At 40.8% G+C, this 20,075-nt stretch overlaps 1 protein-coding gene across 2 annotated transcripts; it reads left to right on the forward strand.

The window, feature by feature from the left end:
- The first annotated feature begins 213 nt into the window (after positions 1-213).
- On the forward strand, positions 214-20,014 carry agpat2 (1-acylglycerol-3-phosphate O-acyltransferase 2 (lysophosphatidic acid acyltransferase, beta)). Of its 2 annotated transcripts, none has more exons than XM_085280108.1 (6): positions 214-760; positions 8,287-8,420; positions 14,474-14,649; positions 14,760-14,855; positions 16,156-16,193; positions 16,313-16,486. In XM_085280108.1, the coding sequence occupies exons 1-6, from the start codon at positions 576-578 to the stop codon at positions 16,344-16,346; spliced, it is 663 nt and encodes a 220-aa protein (XP_085136234.1). In that variant the 5' UTR covers positions 214-575; the 3' UTR covers positions 16,347-16,486. The 2 variants fall into 2 exon arrangements, with proteins under 2 accessions (XP_085136234.1, XP_085136233.1); XM_085280107.1 differs by having other exon boundaries at positions 217-760; positions 16,121-16,193; positions 16,313-20,014.
- Positions 20,015-20,075: the final 61 nt, after the last annotated feature.

Below are 20,075 nucleotides of genomic sequence, written 5' to 3' on the forward strand. Positions count from 1 at the left end.
GACAGTGTCAGATTATAGTTGAGGACTGGATTATCACTGCTAATCCAATTACACATGGTGTGCTGTAATCGGCTGTGAAACTACTGTAAGTAAGGATGACCATTTGGAGACTGAATAAAAAATTGTGAACATGCACTCGTACCAAATAAATAAATAGGAAAGCTGTGGCTGTACCTAGAAATTATTTCCAAGTTTAAACGCCTACTGGCATAATAATTGATGTGTGGTTTGTAACGCCCAAATCTCGGTCGATACTTGACTATCTCTAGTGACATCGGACCATTTAGTGGTCAAGCAACCGGAAATAGAAAAACTCACAACCGATGACGATTTGACTCCACCTCATGATACCATTTAGCAACAGATGAGCAGCGCTTCATGTTCATTTTGTCGGGCCAGAGTGAAGCACAGCTGCTGCCGTGGTTTCCTGTACTTCACTGTGTAAATGTTTGTCGGGGTTGCGGTCCGTCCCTCCGTCCCTTGCACCGTAGCTGGCTGAAACCGTTAGCGGCTTCCTCATCCAGAAACACCCCGCGTGAGTCAGTGCTGCTGCTAGTTTCTGCGGCGGTTTCGCTATGGATGTGCTGTGGATGATACCGCTGCTGCTGCTCATGATTATTCCGCTCCTGATGTGCACCAGCAGCACGTTTGTTTTTTATTTCAAAAAGTTCTTTTACGTGGCCTGGATGATGGTCTTGGCCCTCATCGGTATACCTCTGTGCATACTAAAGAGCGGAGGCAGAGACATTGAAAACATGAGGTGAGTTTTGCAGAAATGTCGCTCGCGGCGCCGTCTGACAGCTAGCCCTCGCTAGCTCGTTAGCTGGCTAGCAACCGTGGTTGTTTATATTGAAGCATTTGGGTTTTTACTCTCAGCAAAAACAATAATGGCCTCATTGTTGCGAGGAGTTAAGTTGGCGTTACAGCAATGTGGCGCAGGAGGTGTTTCCTGCCAAACTGTGTGAAATTTGAAATAAATAAATAAGCAGAAAATGAAGAAATCCCTAATGCAGTTTTCTTTATCATTCGTATGCTACTATTAGCTCGCTTGGCACATTGGCAGTAGCGGCGTGTGGACATTAGCTAAAAATCAGGGCGCTAATGTGACGTTGCGTTCATGCTGGGTTAATGTTTGGTAAATCTTAACGCCAGAAAAGCAATAATATCTTTAGATGACGGATATTTTCAATGTATTTTCTGCAGGCACTTTCTTAGAATCCCAACCCATACAAGTATCCACTAACTTGTGCCCTCTGAACGTGTAATCCAGCACTGTATCCGCTCAATTTGTCCTGTCTCTTTAAATCTGTGTGTGTGTGTGTGTGTGTGTGTGTGTGTGTGTATAAAGGAGTGACTCATTTATTGAATCCATAGTTACTAGTAGTGCTGATTTAACTTTATATTTCTTTCTTATTCCACCTCATTTCATTTCTGTATTTTATGTATATAAGTTTAGATTAGTTATTTATAGTTGGTTTACACAGCGTTGTGTATGTATGTGTAATGTGTATATATAGACACGTGTGTGTGTGTGTGTGTGTGTGATTTACATTGCTGTGCTTGAGAGCCACCATCTACCGGAACCAAATTCCTTGTATGTGTGTGCACATATATTTGGCCAATAAACACGATTCTGATTATCTGCCTCAGTTTACATCTGTGTTGGGGGCAGAATGTTAAACATTTTACACCTGACACCAAAATCAGTCACCAAAACTGATCCTTACTGTAGGAATGTAACGCATCTTCAGTGTTGGTGTTCACGTTGTAGGGGGTGTTGTTGTGTGGTTGGTTAAATCTAGTCAGTGGTGATGGCTTGCTGCACACAAATGACTGCATTTCAGTAATTACCCTGAAGAGACAGATGCCAGATGGCACTTTCCCCTGATTGGAGCTGGGTTACTGAATAGTTATGAGACCCATCCTCAATGCAACCTCACTTGGCCCTGAACTGCTGACAGCAGCAATGTCGGTTACAACAGTAGACCTTACTGCCTCAGTGCTCCAGGAATAACAATGTCACAGTCATGTTAGCTGTGCCAGTGGTGTCATGTTGCACCAGTGTACCGTTCTATCAGTGCAGAGGTTATCTGGACCGGTTGTCTGTGACAAAGTGACCGAACTGAGGTCAGACCTTAGATGAATGAATAGACTTTTTGGATGGATATTTTACACGGCAGACAGGACTGGAAGAGAGAGCATTGTAATTCAGAGGGTTCTGTCACCTAAATTTACTGTTACACCAAAGCCTGAAGACTTGCTTTCCAGTCACTTTACCTCTGAATTAAACCTGTAGGCCACAGCAGGTATCCCTGAGTTCGCTCACTCAATAACATCTGTAAAGCATCAAGTTACAGCTTGTTGTGCTTTCATTTCTTGAAACACATCCATTAATTTACGTTTAATTGAAACTGTTTTATCCGTCACTTATGTGAATGGCTACTTCTGGGTAGAGCAGGGCGATATGGCCAAAAATATTTATCACGATATATATTTGAAAATTTGCGATAACGATATAACTGACGATATAATTGATGCGAGACAAAATACAACTCCACAACATTACTAGCGCAAAAAGACAACCTTCCATTTATTTTCACTTAAACAAGAAGCTGGTTTTTATGTACATTAAAGCTTTATAAAAATGTAACCGTGCAAATGCAAATTCCTTGCTGACAGTTTAACCAAAAGGCATTTCCAGTAGAAATGTGCTGACATATCCTGAGCATAACCATGTATAATATCCACTGAAGTTAAAAAGAGGTGCTTTGCAACATTAAACTGCAGTGTGCAGTACGTATTTTTCGGACCATAAGGTGCACGGGATTATAAGGCACATTAAGCGAAACAAAGCAGTCAGATAAATCAAACTTTATTAAACTCATTCTTCTTGCTTCCTCCACTTCTGTACCATTGATTCATTAATGTTGAATTCTCTGGCAACAGCTGCTCTATTCCCATGTTGTTGCAGTATATTAATGACTAACCTCGTATTGTGGATGGATTATCTCAGTTGTTCTCCTGACTGAAGTTTGGTCCGTTTACAGCATCCTGCCATGCGATTGCATTTGTCTCCAACTATCAGGAACTTTAACGTTAACTTTTATAAGTGGAAAAGTGTTAGTGTTCGTCCTCCAGCTTCACTGTTTATGTTATGCTAACATAGCTGTGTCGCTAGCGATCACGTAGCACATCATTATATACCAGCTAGCCCAACTTCAGTAACCCTACAAACATCACTGCTGTTTAGTTTCCTGTCTTCATTTATGTTGGAAGTGATAGCAGAGATGTACGTTTGAATTTTTTCAGAAATCTCTCAGTCAGAACATGCTATATCATGCTTAGGTAACTAGCGAAACTAGCAAGCTAACTTCCGCTAGCTTCCTGCTAACTTCTAACTCCGTTAAATGTAATAAATTTTGTTTTAATGGATGCCTGGAAGCTAAACTTCATAGTTACACCTGGTAAAGCAGCAATGCTGATCGTTTTATTAAAGATGAAAGAATTTAGACAGTTTTTAACTCTAAGTGATGCTGCAGTGTTGTTTGACCTGAAGCATACGGAGTTTAGGACCCAGATTACTCCCAGATTTAAGAGCATCTTAGTCCGACAAATACGACAATAACGACGGCCGCTTGCATGTTCTGCAAAAAAATGTGCTTTGTTGTGTATCTGACGGACAAACACCAAACCAGTTCCACATCACGGAAGTTGCACCATTTTTACAAACCAATTCTGGTTCATCTGTTTCACTCAACAATCGGCCATGTGCGTATGAAAACAAAGGCACTGCGCATGCGCGTTTTACTCCCATTCTATCGCGATATTTCATTTTCCTATCGTTGCCTAACATTATACCGGTATTACCGTGAACGGTATAATATGGCCCAGCCCTACTTCTGGGTATGGGTTAGTTATTAGGTAGGATCTCATGACAACAGATAAAGGACGGGTTTAGTTTTCTCACTCACAATTGCATGAGCTCATGTTCTGTGCTGTGTAATGGTGTCGAACATCAGTGGGAGATTAGTGGCCCTGTCTTTTTCGTAAAGGAGTAATATTGCCACTCAACTTACTGTATTGAAAACAACCAGTTTTTTTTTTTTTTTTTTTTTTTTTTTTTTTGCCATAGTATTTCTGATGGAAGTAATTGTTAGCTCTGTCACCCTGAGACTGTGATTAGATGCCTGTCCTTTGGACAACCTACTCACCTTAAACTTGTGAGTAAACTCAATAAGATTGGCAGTTTTACATTTTGGCAAAACAGGTCAGGCTGACCTTTGGAGTGGCCACATTGCATATGATTTGTCCTCTTGTTCAAATTTGATTGCACTCTCAGGGTTGCAGATAATGAAGTGAACCAAAGTAAATGCTTAGTGGACTGATCATAAAATATAATTCAACAGCGGTCACTCATTACCCTTGAACATAGAGTTGCTGCAACACTATATCGTTGCATAACCTGTGGCTTTTACTTCAGACCGAATGTGTTATCACTGCACCACTATGTTGTAAGATAACCAAAAGACTACTCTAGTTTAAAGGTTAACAACATTTTTCCTGTAGATTACCAGTCAAGCGCAAGTGGAAACAAAGTCTACTACAGTCATCAGAAGATAGTGCTGAGAAATAGCGTACCACCACTTACTACTTTATATTTTGCTTATAAGGAGCCGGACTGTGTTGCATTTTTATTTAGAAGTGGTTGAGTAATGGTTCTGCCTGAAGGTTGCTTAAAACATAAAAAAGGGCACCTGTTATGTCCACACATTATAACTTATCAAAGAACCAATTTTAAATTGTTCAAATGGTGAAGAACGATTGTCTAAGAGAGTTTAGGCTGTGTTGAAGAATAAAGCTGGTCATACCAAATATTAACTTTGCAGCTTGTTAGAATTGTGCAAACTCAGTTGTTTTTTTTTTTTTTTTTACTCTTTATGTTGTAGTTGCATGTATGCTTGCACATTTCAGTAAATACAGTACCTATGTCCTATATTTCCTACCAAAATCTAAAGACATGAATTGTGGTTCAAGACTTTTTTTTTTTTTTTTTTTTTTTTTTTGCTATATTTTAGTAAGAAACTAGGTCCAGTGTATATTTGAAAAAAGAATAATCTGGTAGTTCTTTTTTTATTTTTTTTATTTAATTTTTAAAGTGTAGAGTAGAATCACTATAAAATTCTTAAAAGACTGCATGTGAGGCCTTTGTCAGCAGAAAAGGGTGTGAAATTTATAAAAAAAAAAAAAATACAGTTAAAAGTATAAAACATTTTGCCCTTCATATTTTCCAAAGCCCTCTAGCAAACCGAACTGGAGTCTTTGCTGGACCAATTCTAGGTCCTGAGCCTTATGTTTGACACTCCTGCTTTCGAGTTGGCAGTATTGAGTTGGGATGTGCCTAAATCCTTAAAGCTGCTCCTTCATGGCACATTATTAGCATTAGTGGTGTAGTTTTAATGAGTATGTGTGGCATCAGATGCACGTTATGGCTGAAACTTGCTCAAAGATGGTTTTAAGTAGTTAGGTAGATGTTTTAGTCCATCGACACATTTTGTGTACAGTCATGAAACTGAGCTTAAATGAAAGCAGAGTTGAAGGTGAGTTTGGTTCCTGTAATAGCTGGTTTAGCAAGAAAACTACCCCATGTTACAAGAAGGATAGTTTGTTGTTTTTGTGACAGCAAACAGAGGGAATATGATTCAGGGATGAGCAAGGTCTCTTTTGTAAGTATTATGTATAGTATTATGTATAGCCTCTTCCTGAGGCCGGATTGGTAGTGCCTCTGCTCTTTTTCGGAGAAATTTCATTCAGATTATTGACAGAAGCCAGTTTTAGTGTGTCACACAGCTAGTTTGCTATCCAAAATTAGTGGTACAGTTTAGCATGGAGAATGTTATGGGAGTATGATTGTTCAGCTGCAAATGTAAAGTAGCATTTGCATGATGTGTGAACTCTGCCTGAGCACATCATGGTTGTTAAGAATCACACTGAAAGTTTTCCAAGCCAAGGGGCACCTTGGATTTGTCTTAACAGAGGTCAGAGCTGTTATCATGTTTGTGTCTATAAAGGTTAAGCTTTACAAGTCCCAATAGATCTCATCTGGTGGATCAGACAGTTTCAGGCTTTTAATAGTTGCAAGGGGGAAAGAAAAGCTTTAAAAAAATGGTTTTGTTAGATCATCAAATCACATTTATAAACAAGCACATGCTGACTAACAAACAGCTACAGTAATCACGTCATTATTGAACTTGAGTAATCATGCACAGTGCACCCCAAAAAAAACCTTGTTTCTGTTGAATTTTTTTTCTTCTTCTTCCCTTTTTTCCTTGTCCATTGCCTCATTGCATCAGCGAACCTCAGGTCACGAATGCCCTGACAGTAGGGCTGCACGATTTTGCATAAAATGAGAATCACGATTTTTTTTTTTGGCTTAGAATTGAGGTCACGATTCTCTCACGATTTTCTTTTCCAATCCATCCATCTTCATCCGCTTTATCCGGGGCCGGGTCGCGGGGGCAGAAGCCTAAGCAAAGAGGCCCAGACCTCCCTCTCCCCAGCCACCTCCTCCAGCTTATCCGCGGGAATACCAAGGCGTTCCCAGGCCAGCCGAGAGATATAATCTCTCCAGCGTGTCCTGGGTCTGCCCCGGGGCCTCCTCCCGGTGGGACATGCCTGGAACACCTCACCCAGGAGGCGCCCAGGGGGCATCCTTGTCAGATGCCCGAACCACCTCAGCTGGCTCCTTTCGATGTGGAGCAGCAGCTGCTCTACTCTGAGCCTCTCCCGGATGGCCGAACTTCTCACCCTATCTCTAAGGGAGAGGCCAGCCACCCTTCGGAGGAAGCTCATTTCTGCCGCTTGTATCCGCGATCTCGTTCTTTCGGTCACTACCCACCGCTCGTGGCCATAGGTGAGGGTAGGGACGTAGATCGACCGGTAAATTGAGAGCTTCGCTTCTTTTCCAATATAAATATTTATTGCACTTATTAACTGCACATTAACTTCGCAACAGTTGAAACTGAACATAAAAACAATAAATAATCATAAAAACAACAAATGTCTCACGTTTTGTTGTTGCCGCAAAATGTTGTACTGCTTGAAATTCCGTCTCCACCGTTGCTCGACGCTGCGAGTATAGAGCAGGTAGTGCAACAATAGAAAAATAGTTGCGGGACGGCACTGTGTAGCGTTGGTCTAGGGTGTTGATCATTTTCCTAAATCCCTGGTTTTGCACAGTGTTGATGGGAGCCATATCTTTGGTCAGGTGATAAGTAATAGCCTCCAAAATTTCTTTGTGCCTGCGGGAGTTCGACGGGTATAGGGAAGCGCTGTATAAGGTTCCCGTTATTGATGTTTGGGTGGTTGACCGGGACGGATTTTCTCCTGTCACTTTTTCGTCATCTCTGACGTGCTCTCCGTTGTTTTTTCCCTGCTAATTTTAGCATCACACAGCACAGCTTCTGTATCACGTGGTATAAGGCTCCGCCCTTGTCATTTGTTGAACAGGAAGAGTGAGCGCTTGTTTTCATGCAGATTACGTCCCGGATAAAAATGCGGTACAGTCGTCGTTTTTTTTTTTTTTTGTTGTTGTTTTTTTTAAAATCATTGTCATTTGGAAATGAGATCGCACAGAAGTATGAATCGAGATCGCGATTTTCTAACGATTAATCGTGCAGCCCTACCTGACAGTTTCTAGTAAAATTTCCTTGTAACATGTTTTTTTTCTTTTAACCCTAACTGCAAACAGATTACTTTTTTGTGATACTTGGAGAGCGCTCCCATGGAAGCCTATAGTTTTGTGAGTTATTGTAAGGTCAAAAGACGGCTGCTTTTGTTGTTGTCAGCAGACTAGCTCTGATAAACGAACTCTTCACTACCTGCCTATCAGAGTAAGACAGATAGTGACTATCTTGCAACGAGATAAAAAAATTAAATGTTCAGATAAATAAAAATGTGCATCTACTTTGACTAATCACAGCCTGTGTGTTCTTTTATGTAATGTTTGTCTTGAGGCAGGTGGATGAACATTGCTTTGTCAATGGTTACTGGAGCGTTATACTTGGTGAAAGTAATTATTTCCCCAACCAGGAAAAAAAACAATGCTTAAAGGGGTGTTGAACATGATTAATTTAGCCTATGTGTTTAAAGATAGTTGTGATTATATTGCCTGACACATTCTGCTTTTGTTTCTACCTTTCACAGGGCTTTGGTTAGTAATATGCAATACACTGGCATCATAAGTAACCAGTACATACTCACTGTATTTAACCTTTTTCTCTCTTTTAGGATCATCCGTTTCATGGTTCGACACGTCAAGTATTTGCTGGGTCTTCGATTTGAAGTGAGCGGTTGGGAGCATCTGCAGACCGAGGGTCCCTATGTCGTCATCTCGAACCACCAGAGCTCCCTGGATGTTTTGGGTGAGTCTTTTAGTGCTTCTCTGAAGACGGACGTTTTTGATATTGATTTAAATGCTTTCAAATACAGTCATACAATCAATTTCTTTTGGCATTTTAGCAAAAAATATAATTGGTGAAGCAGATAGAAAGGGCATGTGGATAAAGAGAAGGGTGTGCAGTAAAGGTCCAGCTGGCTGGGAATTGCTGGGATCCTGCTTGGGGCATTTGCACCCATGCAGGATGTCTTTACTGCTCTGTCACCAGGTAGGCCTGTTTGATGACACACTTAAAGGTTATTTGAAACACATTCAACTCTCTACTTATAAATGGTCATAAACATCAGATTGAAACGTGTTGAAAGTTTAGCAGTGACAGCGTGTCTCATCTGTTTCTCACTATACACCGACTTTTAATCTGAGAGGAAGAATGAAGCAAGGCAGTCATGCGGACGGCAGATTTGTCTCAGCTGTAGTTTTTGTGCTTTTAAGCCCTACAGACTCAAGAAAACAAACCAAGAGTAGGAAAAAGAGAGAATCCTCACCGGGGAAGAGTTGTTTTACAGTGAGTCCAGTTCATCCTGAGCAACTTGATACCAGATATGATGCATGCGGTCCTGAACATTTTAGTTGGAGGAGCAGCATTCCTCTGCAGTAGATGCATGAGTCCCAGATGGAAGAATTGTACCGTTAAGTAGGGCTGGGCGATATATCGAGTTTTTTTTAAAAATATCGATATATTTTCATACGAGATATAAGATGTGACAATATCGTTTATATCGATATAGTCTATGTTACGTTATAATTATACTTGTGGAGCCGCAGGTTTGCCTCTCTTTCGTCCACTTTTGTCTCTACGCAACGTTACTCGGCCTCGCCTCTCCTGCACTGAACACAACTCCCCCTCCCCCATAGCTTCACCTGCAGGCAATGACAAGATGAAAGCGGAAAATCTCCGTTAGCGAGTTACCGTGCGTGGGGCTGGATGGCGTCAACGTGTTAGCGAGCTAACCGCGCTAACGAGCTAACCGCGCTAACGACATGCAGCCCAGAGGGGCTGCACGGCCTAAAATCCTTTCCTTTTCTCAAAAATCGACAGTGCGCCTTATGTATGAATTCTGGTTGTGCTTACTGACCGCGAACCGATTTTATGTGGTACACAGCGCTCAGCAATCTGTCAAAAAATGTTTTAATATGACTTTGGTAAAATGGTAAATGGCCTGTATTTATATAGCGCTTTGCTAAGCTATGGAGCTGCACCGCTTGATGGATTGTCAGAGGATTACGGCTACCGGGGAGGAGCCTCGCGGAGTGATACGTACTGTGTGTGTATAAGGACCACAAATGGCACCTGTTCAGAGAGGTGGTGCAGCTGTGAAATCTGTCTCTTTGTTATTATGCTCAGCGTCTATTAGTTTACGTTTTGACTGCACAATTGTGAGCTTTTTGTTATGCACAAAAACAACATTGTTTTCTTTTATTTATGGACCATGATTATTTAATATATGCTGATAATTTATTTTTGAGTAATATCTACGCTGTATGTAAATAAAAGTGCCCGTGTGACATCTGGGACACAGTGTGACTAAGAACTCTCTTTTTGTTCTTAACTTATGGCTTTAAAAAGAAAAATCGAGATATATATCTTATATCGCCATCCAGCTAAAAAATATCGAGATATGAATTTTGGGTCATATCGCCCAGCCCTACCGTTAAGCTCCAACCATGGGAATTTTTGAATCCCACCTTAATATACGGTACATGTGACAAATCTCTACCTCATGACCTAAAGTAGGAAAGGAAAAGCTGATATTGAGCCTCGTCGACTGATGGCTAATTTAATGTCTGCTCCAATCACACAGGCCGAGAGACCAATCAGGGACCCAATAGGGCTAAAAATGTATTTACCTACTGGCTTTAGGAAGGCGCTTTTGTGTCTTGGTGAAATTGAACACAAAGAGGTTTAGGATTACTGTGATTGCGCTGGTCACTAGCAGATTACTCTCGTCACCTGTACATTTTGTAAGATGGATGATGCCAACTTGTCTGCAAACAGTTGCCAACTATTCACCAAGCAGTTAAGAAAATTTGAATTGTAAACACAAACTGAAAATAGGAAAATGTTGTGCTTTTGGAAATGTGTTCAGTGGCCCAACTTTACTTTGGAGGCATTTTGCAGCTCCAGTTTATCGCTCTTCTTCAAGTTTTACTACCAGTCTGTGGTTAGTTCCCCGGTATCTACAGACAAGTTGGCTTCTTCATGCAAACCGCTGGCAAAACCACAAAATATGCATATTAAATAATACAAGAACGAATCTTGAATATCAGAAGAGTTCATGTCACCTGTATTCTGGTCAGCATGTAGTGATAGCTAAACTCAAGCCTGTGTGAAAGCACAAAAGCAACCAGCTAACTGGTACAGATGTTTGCAGTTGGCTCAGTTCCTGCACATGTAGTAACAGATGCAACTTGTTTTTGTGTCAAACTTTATCCTTGGTCTCTCCTTTTGAAAGTCATATACTACTATCTAGAGCAGGGCGATATGGCCAAAAATATTTATCACGATATATATTTGAAAATTTGCGATAACGATATAACCGACGATATAATTGATGCGAGACAAAATACAACTCCACAACATTACTAGCGCAAAAAGACAACCTTCCATTAATTTTCACTTAAACAAGAAGCTGGTTTTTATGTACATTAAAGCTTTATAAAAATGTAACAGTGCAAATGCAAATTCCTTGCTGACAGTTTAACCAAAAGGCATTTCCAGTAGAAATGGGCTGACATATCCTGAGCATAACCATGTATAATATCCACTGAAGTTAAAAAGAGGTGCTTTGCAACATTAAACTGCAGTGTGCAGTACGTATTTTTCGGACCATAAGGTACACGGGATTATAAGGCACATTAAGCGAAACAAAGCAGTCAGATAAATCAAACTTTATTAAACTCATTCTTCTTGCTTCCTCCACTTCTGTACCATTGATTCATTAATGTTGAATTCTCTGGCAACAGCTGCTCTATTCCCATGTTGTTGCAGTATATTAATGACTAACCTCGTATTGTGGATGGATTATCTCAGTTGTTCTCCTGACTGAAGTTTGGTCCGTTTACAGCACCCTGCCATGCGATTGCATTTGTCTCTAACCATGAGGAACCTTAACGTTAACTTTTATAAGTGGAAAAGTGTTAGTGTTCGTCCTCCAGCTTCACTGTTTATGTTATGCTAACATAGCTGTGTCGCTAGCGATCACGTAGCACATCATTATATACCAGCTAGCCCAACTTCAGTAACCCTACAAACGTCACTGCTGTTTAGTTTCCTGTCTTCATTTATGTTGGAAGTGATAGCAGAGCTGTACGTTTGAATTTTTTCAGAAATCTCTCAGTCAGAACATGCTATATCATGCTTAGGTAACTAGCGAAACTAGCGAGCTAACTTCCGCTAGCTTCCTGCTAACTTCTAACTCCGTTAAATGTAATCAATTTTGTTTTCATGGATGCCTGGAAGTTAAACTTCATAGTTACACCTGGTAAAGCAGCAATGCTGATCGTTTTATTAAAGATGAAATAATTTAGATAGTTTTTAACTCTCAGTGATGCTGTAGTGTTCGTTTCACCTGAATCTTACTGAGTTTAGGACCCAGATTACTCCCAGATTTAAGAGCATCTTAGTCCGACAAATACGACAATAACGATGGCCGCTTGCATGTTCTGCAAAAAAAATGTGCTTTGTCGTGTATCTGACGGACAAACACCAAACCAGTTCCACATCACGGAAGTTGCACCATTTTTACAAACCAATTCTGGTTCATCTGTTTCACTCAACAATCGGCCATGTGCGTATGAAAACAAAGGCACTGCGCATGCGCGTTTTACTCCCATTCTATCGCGATATTTCATTTTCCTATCGTTGCCTAACATTATACCGGTATTACCGGGAACGGTATAATATGGCCCAGCCCTACTACTATCATTATTCTATGTCACAATGGTTATACATAACAATTCCTTTTTTTCTGGATCTAAGTAGCTACTATTTCTGAGCCGTACTCCAATTTTAACGCTCGTTCCTTTGTATGCAAACAGGAACTGGGGAATATGTAAATAATGACAGCTACATTGTGGGTTATGCCATGCGAAAACACTTTGTGATCAGACTGCAAGATTGTCTGCGGCAGCCGTGATGGAGCCAGACTGTGATCTGGTCTCATCCTGTCACAGTTTAGTTCTTCTCAGCCAGCAAACAGTGGAGCAAGACTTTAGCTGTGCCACCATCTACAGCTTTATAGCTCAGTTCATTAAGGGAAAGTCTGCACAGGCTACTCACAACTTATTGGAACCGAATGTTAAGGCCTTCCAGGTGTATCTCACTTTACACTCCCACCTACTTAAGCAACGGTCACCTTTTCTGGTTTGTCAGACAGGCAGTAGGCATGTTAAAACTAGGCCAATTGTTAGATTACTGCATTCCAGCTTTGTGTTGGTACACAGTGCTTGTCAGAACAGAACAGTTTTCACAACCTCTGTTGATACAGGATCACGTGCTGTTTGCTTCTCAGCAAGCTGAATAATACAAAACCTGGTGAAGAAACAAAGCACGGGCACAGAAAGAACCTGTTACATTGGTATGGGTTTTTAAACATTCTTTACATACTGATCACTTACTGTATGAATGAAATGTAGGCCTCGCAGAACCCTGTCTGAGCTACACACTGGTCGGAAACAAAAGCATGTTGTAGAAAGGCTTCGATTCCTCTTTTATTTATTTTCTTCAGCTTGTATTGTTGATAGTTGAGATGTCTTTTAACAGTATCTCATTCTTCCCTGTTCTAAACCTGAGTGTTGAGGGACGGTTTCTCTCCATCAGTGTGTGGGGGAGAGGGTTTTTCAGCACCGGTGAGTGATGAGGGCAGGCTCAAGGCCAGGGTAGTGATAGCAGGAGGAGAGCTAGGCGTCTAATTAGCACTGACAAAACTCAGCATGCGGTTTGTTTGGCGTCCAAGTTGCCATGCCGACTGCTTCACCCCAGCCATTAGGAGATGCTGATCCTAGAGCAGATGTTATATTAGTTTCTTCACCTTTCTGAGCTGCTTTTTCAGCTTGGTTTAAATGCATCTGCTCACCTGCTGTTTTCAGAGTAACATCTTATAAAGAGATAAGACAAAGAGGCCAAAGCATGGATGTTTTCATCTGGTCACTGATCCTTCTCTGAATGAGCTCCAGTCAAAAGGCAGAAACATGTGATTTCAGTTTGGGTGTTATCCCCTTCTAAGAAAGCGCCACTTCAGACATGTAGCGGTGCTACAAATATCCCATTCTGACCACTTATCAGGGTTCATATCCAGCTCTTCGTGGAGGTGGACTCTCTGCTTTGAGAGGGCGTATTTTTAAAGTCTCTATGGTATAAGTGCATTGCATTTGGGGTATTATTTAATGACTGAAAGGAAGACAATTTATTATAGTACAAGTTCTTATTGACTCTCTGTAACTTGTCATATTAGCAAACTTTGAAGCTACAAAGCAGTTGCTCGTAGAAAGCTGTGCGCTTAACTGCAATGTCTTTAACTTTTATTTTAATTTATTATTTTTATATTTTAGTTTTAAAAGTAGTTTTTGTGAAAACTGTCACCACAAGGTGTCACCGTTTCACTAGGTTGTAGTATAGCATTACATTTTTATTTTTTTATGGACATTTGAAATATGTTTAATTTTGAGAAACTGCAGTCTCTGTGCTCTTCTAGCTGCCAAAATAAGTCGGGTGCGTGTGATAGAATCATGAACTCTTTACAAGTATTGAGCTAACATCTGGTATATCTCATTTTGGACACAGCAGATTGGACTTACTGCACCATCTTGCGGTTCAAAGTGGTATTACATGGAAGTACAGCCAAGCCCTGTTTGTACTACAGTTGTCTCTCATACACTGCACAAAGACATCTTGGAAATGGAAATGATGAGCTGTTGTTTCTTTGCCAAAACCAAAAAACCTCACTATGTACATACAGTAGCTGTGATGGTTCTAAAAGTTTCATGATCCTGACGGTTAAGTCTCGTTTTGTCTCTCAGGCTTGATGGAGATCCTACCAGACCGCTGCACCACAATTGCTAAGAAGGAGCTGATCTATGCCGGTACAGTGGGCCTCATTTGCTGGCTGGGCGGGATCGTCTTCATCAACCGCAAGAAGACGAGCGATGCCAAAAGCGTGATGGCTGATGCCGCCAAAACCATGTTGGACGACCAGGTAACCTGCCTCCAGTTAACACAAGAAACATCTTCATCTCAAGGTTCTGTTGTAGTCTTTGTTAGAGAATGTGAGCTGGTTAAATCAACCTTGTCTTATGACTTTCACAGATTCGTCTGTGGGTATTTCCAGAGGGAACCCGTAACCAAAATGGCGACCTGCTGCCCTTCAAAAAGGGTGCTTTCCATCTGGCAGTGCAGGCACAAGTAGGTTTATTTATTTGCTTTAAAGATCTTAAATCTTACCTTGTACGTAGAGTGAAGGAGCGTTAGAGCTCTTCTAGCTTTTTGCTTCATCCATACATGTAAACATCCTGTTTATTCTCTTTACTCTGTCAGGCTGTGATGATTCTGTTGGTATTTCAGGAAGCTTCTGCCAGCTTAGGGTTCCCAATAGTGAGGGGGCCGATTCCAGACATGTGGGGGAGCTAGCAGACTTATGTGGGGCAAGACTAAATTATGAAATCATAATTTAGTAGAGAGCACAGCTTGCAGCCAGGTCATTTTCTATGATATTTTTTCGGCATTGTGTTTGACACAATGCTAGTGCGCTCTCACAAAGTGATTGGTGGGACAGCAGCAGACATGACCTCCAGTTCAGAATGGCTGCAGCTCAGCTGTGCAAATTTATGAGCTTTATCTCTGCGTGCATGCAGGTGGGAGGTCTCTGTTCTCCAGTTAATTCATATTTTCATAGCAACACTCGGGGTCAGAAAGGTGGGATAAATTACACATACGCAAAAAGAAAAACACTCTCGAATGAGACCTAGCCATGAAGCTACAACGGTGTGTGCATGTGTGAACCCAGATTTTGTAACTTGCAGCTGAAGATCGATATCAGTCGGGTTCAGATATGCACCAGAGTCTGCAAAAATAAAGCCCTGCTGCTCCTCGTTAGAAAACACATTAATATTTTGGTAAGAGGTTCTTACGCTTTAGAGCGCTTGCTAACGCATTCTCCAAACAGTGTTTAGTGGATGTTAACAAAAGCACTTTGTTTGCATTTGAAGTGCCGGAGTAACTCCATTTGAAATGTGTTGAATACAGTCTGTTTCATCTTTCCCTGATGGCTTTTTTCTTCTTCTTTTTTACACACTTGAGACTGTTTCTCTCTCTGCATTTGCTTCTGCTGAGTTAGGCCAGCCTTTTCATTCGTACCCGGCCGGCCAGATTGAGTGGAAACAGGACAGCCCCCAGGGGGAGCCGCGTTTGGCTCAGTCAGCCCCGCTGAAGGGCCACTCGGGGCCTTGAGACAGAGCAACTCGGCCTCTATTAGCGGGAGTGGAGGAGATGGAGAATGCTTGTGTCATGCTGAGTTTGTGTGTGTTTGAAGAAATGTGCTGCTGGTTTAATCAGGCATTTCGGCCTTTTTTTGATTGGTTTAGAAAGCATTTCCTTTTAGGGCTTCTTTTCTGTCTCTTTTCTTATTTTTGCCTTCGTTTTTTTTTTTTTTTTTTTTTTTTTTCTTCCAGGTACCCATCATACCTGTCGTTTTCTCCTCCTACAGCAACTTCTACCTACGGAAAGAAAAGCAGTTCAAATCAGGTAACTGTCCTCAACTTTTTAATTTGTGTTGGGTGAAATGACAATAACATTAAAACAACAGCTTGATGTTCCCCGAGACTCCTGACTCTAAAGTTTTTTGGGGTTTTTTGCCCCTGCAGGAATCATCAGATTGAAGATCCTTCCAAAGATTGAGACAAAGGGGATGACTTCAGACGATGTGGCATCCCTGTCTGACAAATCCTTTGACCTGATGCGCGCTGCCTTCCTGGACATCTCTGACTCCATAACCCGGAGCAACGGGCCCGTAAGGCACTGAACATTGATCTTCCACCCGCCCTCTGTTTTTTCAGCCCCATGTCTGAGATCCACCCCTCCCCAAGGCCCCCCCACTCTCCGCCCCAGGTTGTCCCACCGCCTTCAGGAAACAATGTGACACAAGTCTTTTTGTGACGAAAGCGCTTCATGTCTAGTTGACGCCTGGTCCGGTCCACCTCTGGCCTGAGCACACAGCACAGTCAGTCCTGACCCTCACTGTCGCAGCAGCAGCTGCTCTGCACTTTGTGAGCGGAGTGACGGACGGCGAGCCGAACAGTCTGGGTGTGTGTTGTTCATGCATGCCTTTTGGATGGCTCTGTCCACCTTTCATCCTTGCTTTGGAAATCTCAGCTTTCTTATTGTCTTACTTTATTGCTGTTTTCTACTTTTCTTTGGTTTTTTATCTTCACCTGCTTTTGTTCGTTTTGCCTTCTGTTCAGCAGATAAACTTTGCGGGGTGGTTTTTTTTTTTTTCCTGATCATAAATGTCAGTGGATATTTATGTTTTCCTCTCATGCTGCCTTGGTTTTAGTTCTCTTCGGATGCTTAAACAGACATACACAAAATCAAAGTACCCCATCTCATTTCTTCGCTTTTAGTTCTTTTCTGTTTCTCCCCTTTATGCATTCCAGTCTTTTGCCCAAAGACAAAAATGAGTGCGGGTCTCCACAAAGTGCGGAGCGTGTGGAAGGAAAGGACACCCACGACTTTCTATAGCTCTGTCGCTCTAGATTGAACTCTGTATCCACATTGGCTCATCAACCCAATGACCAATAGCTCCATGACACGCTTCATGATGTCAGAAGGCAAGGAATGCAAGATACCGTGTATAACAACAGCACCCATCTGTACTGGATTTATGGACTTCAGTGAACTGATCAGTTCTCAGTGTCGTATGTTGGTGTATCCCTGTACATTCTTCCAGTTTGTCTCTCTCTCCAAAAATGAATTGAAGCAACCGGTCTGCAGCAAGTGTCCTCCAGCAGTGCTCTAAACTCAAACTCTAATTTCACACTCTTGCTTTGTTGTTGTTGTTTTGTTTTTTCAGGATCACCTTTATGCTCCTACTCATATACAAAGTGTCAAAAGAAGTGAATTCTTTAAGTGCAATGTCCAACTGTTTCAACGTTACTACTGTTCCAAAGTGCGAGCTACCTGCTGTGCCATGACAAAGATGTTTTGGGAGGTTTCCAATGTGCGTGGGGTGGTTTATTTTTGTTTGTTTGTTTGGGTTGTTGTTGTTTGTTGTTTGTTTTTTTGTTTTTGTTTTTTAATTACTATCTCCTTACGGTCTACTTAACTGGTGACCCCTGAAATTATTTAAGGCATTTCTTGCCATAAACAGGGGGAGGAAACCTATGAGATGATTTAGATCTCTAGTATTTGTTCATTTATTAGGATTAAATCAAGGAATCCCAAAGTACTAACAAACTCAAGGATCTAATGACTGAAGATGTGTTATGTTGATTGGGTGTGATGGGAAGCCTGTTTTTTTTTTTTTTTTTTTTTTAATCCTATGAGAATAAGTTATTATATTTAGTTATGATGTTCTGATTATTTAACCTCACTGGAAACTATTAGATTATTTAAACAGGAAAAAGTGCAAAAATTTGGCCTGAATTTTGATTGTTGGCATCATTGGGTGAGTTTTGGTTAAAATGGATTTGTTGTATGATTTGTACTGAAAATGTCTTCGGACCACTGACTGAACCGCTTTCGTTTACACCCAGGTCTTAGTTTCACTTCGCTCAGAGTGCAGCCACAAAAATTATTAATTCTGCCCATCAAACACAATCTGAGAATGTACCACAGCATTCAGGACAGTTGTTTGTTACTAATTGCAATTTTTGAAAAAAATGACTTTTGCTTTCTTTATTAAAACTGTGACGTTGCTTTGCATGTACTTGGCATCAAATGTAGGTGACTTATTGGGTTGAGCACAAGGCATTAGGCTTAGTCTAACCTTGTTGTGCGCACTGACCTCCTGAGGAGCTCATGTGAATGGATTTATGGATACTTTGGTAGTATGCCCTGCTACGTGCGTTGCTGTTCGTAGTTGAGTGCACTTAGTGAGCCCTGCTTTGGTGACATGTGAGAGTCTGATTTCAGACAAGTTCCTAATCCAGTTTGGATCATAAGCCCTTACTATTAATCAATACTAATAACTCACCAACCTGTTCTCTATTATTATTATTATTCCTATTATTTTATGATTATTATAATTTTTTGTTATTTTTCTTTTTTCTATTCTTTTTTCTATTTTTTTTTTTTTTTTTTTTGGATGGGGGGGGGGCTGTCTAAGACCAGTTTATACCTTTGCAGCAGGTGTTTCGAATGTTCAAAAAGCACTCTACCAAATCGGTTTCTTTCCAAAAACCATCTATACCATATACATTTATTTAGTGGAGTGTGCTATCCATTTATTCCCTGTTCATTGTGTGTGTGTGTTGGGGGTGTTTTGTACAACAGATTGTGATTTGTTAGCTTTGGCTAACAGGCTCTGCAACAGTCCTGCCTGTTTAATTCTCCCCCCCCCCCCCCCCTTTTTTTTTTTTTTTAAATTTATATATATATATAAAATCTTTTGTCTCCCCCCCCCCCCCCAATAGGGCCGTTGTTTACAAACTAATATGTAAGATATTGGAAAATGTTCAAAGTATTCTTAAAGCACTTTTCATGCCGAGTTCTCGTGGGCAAAAAAAGTTTGTTTTCACCAAAGCTATTAATGTGTAATTTAGATGGATATGAGAAACAGAGCTGACATCCTGCAGAGCCGTGTGTGTGTGTGCGTGCGCGCGTGTGGCCCTTTATTGTATGTGTGTACATATGCACACATGGTATAGATGCCCATTATAAGTATCTGGTTAATATTTAATGTAGTGTTCTTGATTTCACATATTCTGGGTAAATGTGAATGCCTTGCATAACATTAAGTAAATAAATTCTTTTTGTTTTTTCTTAATTGGTCGTGTACTGAAATGCCTGTCTTGCCCTCCTCTGGGACTCATTTTAAAATCAACAGTGGAAAAGGTACTTACTGTATGAGACTCGGCAGTAATGGCTTTAATCTGAGGCACGACAGAACTTAGTTTGTTCCAGCTGTTTCTAGAAGTTCTCAAAGTTCACCGCACACCATCAGACCAGATCCACACATAAGCTTCGTACAGTTGCAGCAAACTACGCTCCGACTTAAAGTTGGGGCATAACGACCTGGAGGTACTTTGTTTCTATTTTCACTTTCTGCTACTTCATATTAATATTCCACATTAACTCTGTGACATTTGACTGCGTGTTTGCAGACATGTTGCACTGTGAAGCACAAAAAGTGTTCTGAGACCTAAAACCTTTTAATTTCATGGAGCAAAAAGGGGGGAAAAGACATTGCATTGATGTACTTTTAGGGAATTATGAATTTTCTAGAATGATTTCTGATTCTAAAGCAATGATCCCATTTATCTACAGAAAACAATCATTGTACAAAACTGTATCTATGTAAAGCATCATTTCTCATAATGTGGACTGTAGATATATATATTTTTTCCAAATCCCATTTTTCCTGGTGTGCTTTTACTGGAAGTATCTGAATACTTTTACCACTGATTGCAG

Source organism: Mchenga conophoros, linkage group LG7, assembly GCF_057382185.1.
Source record: "Mchenga conophoros isolate Kocher_MC1m ecotype Shallow Benthic linkage group LG7, M_conophoros_male_GT1.1, whole genome shotgun sequence".
Lineage (NCBI taxonomy): Eukaryota > Metazoa > Chordata > Actinopteri > Cichliformes > Cichlidae > Mchenga > Mchenga conophoros.

Coding starts and splice junctions, on each gene's coding strand:
- agpat2 (XM_085280107.1), top strand. CDS start 576: ATGGATGTGCTGTGGATGATACCGCTGCTGCTGCTCATGATTATTCCG. Junction 8,421..14,473: donor GAGCTCCCTGGATGTTTTGG/GTGAGTCTTTTA, acceptor TTTGTCTCTCAG/GCTTGATGGAGATCCTACCA. Junction 14,856..16,120: donor ATCTGGCAGTGCAGGCACAA/GTAGGTTTATTT, acceptor TTTTTCTTCCAG/GTACCCATCATACCTGTCGT.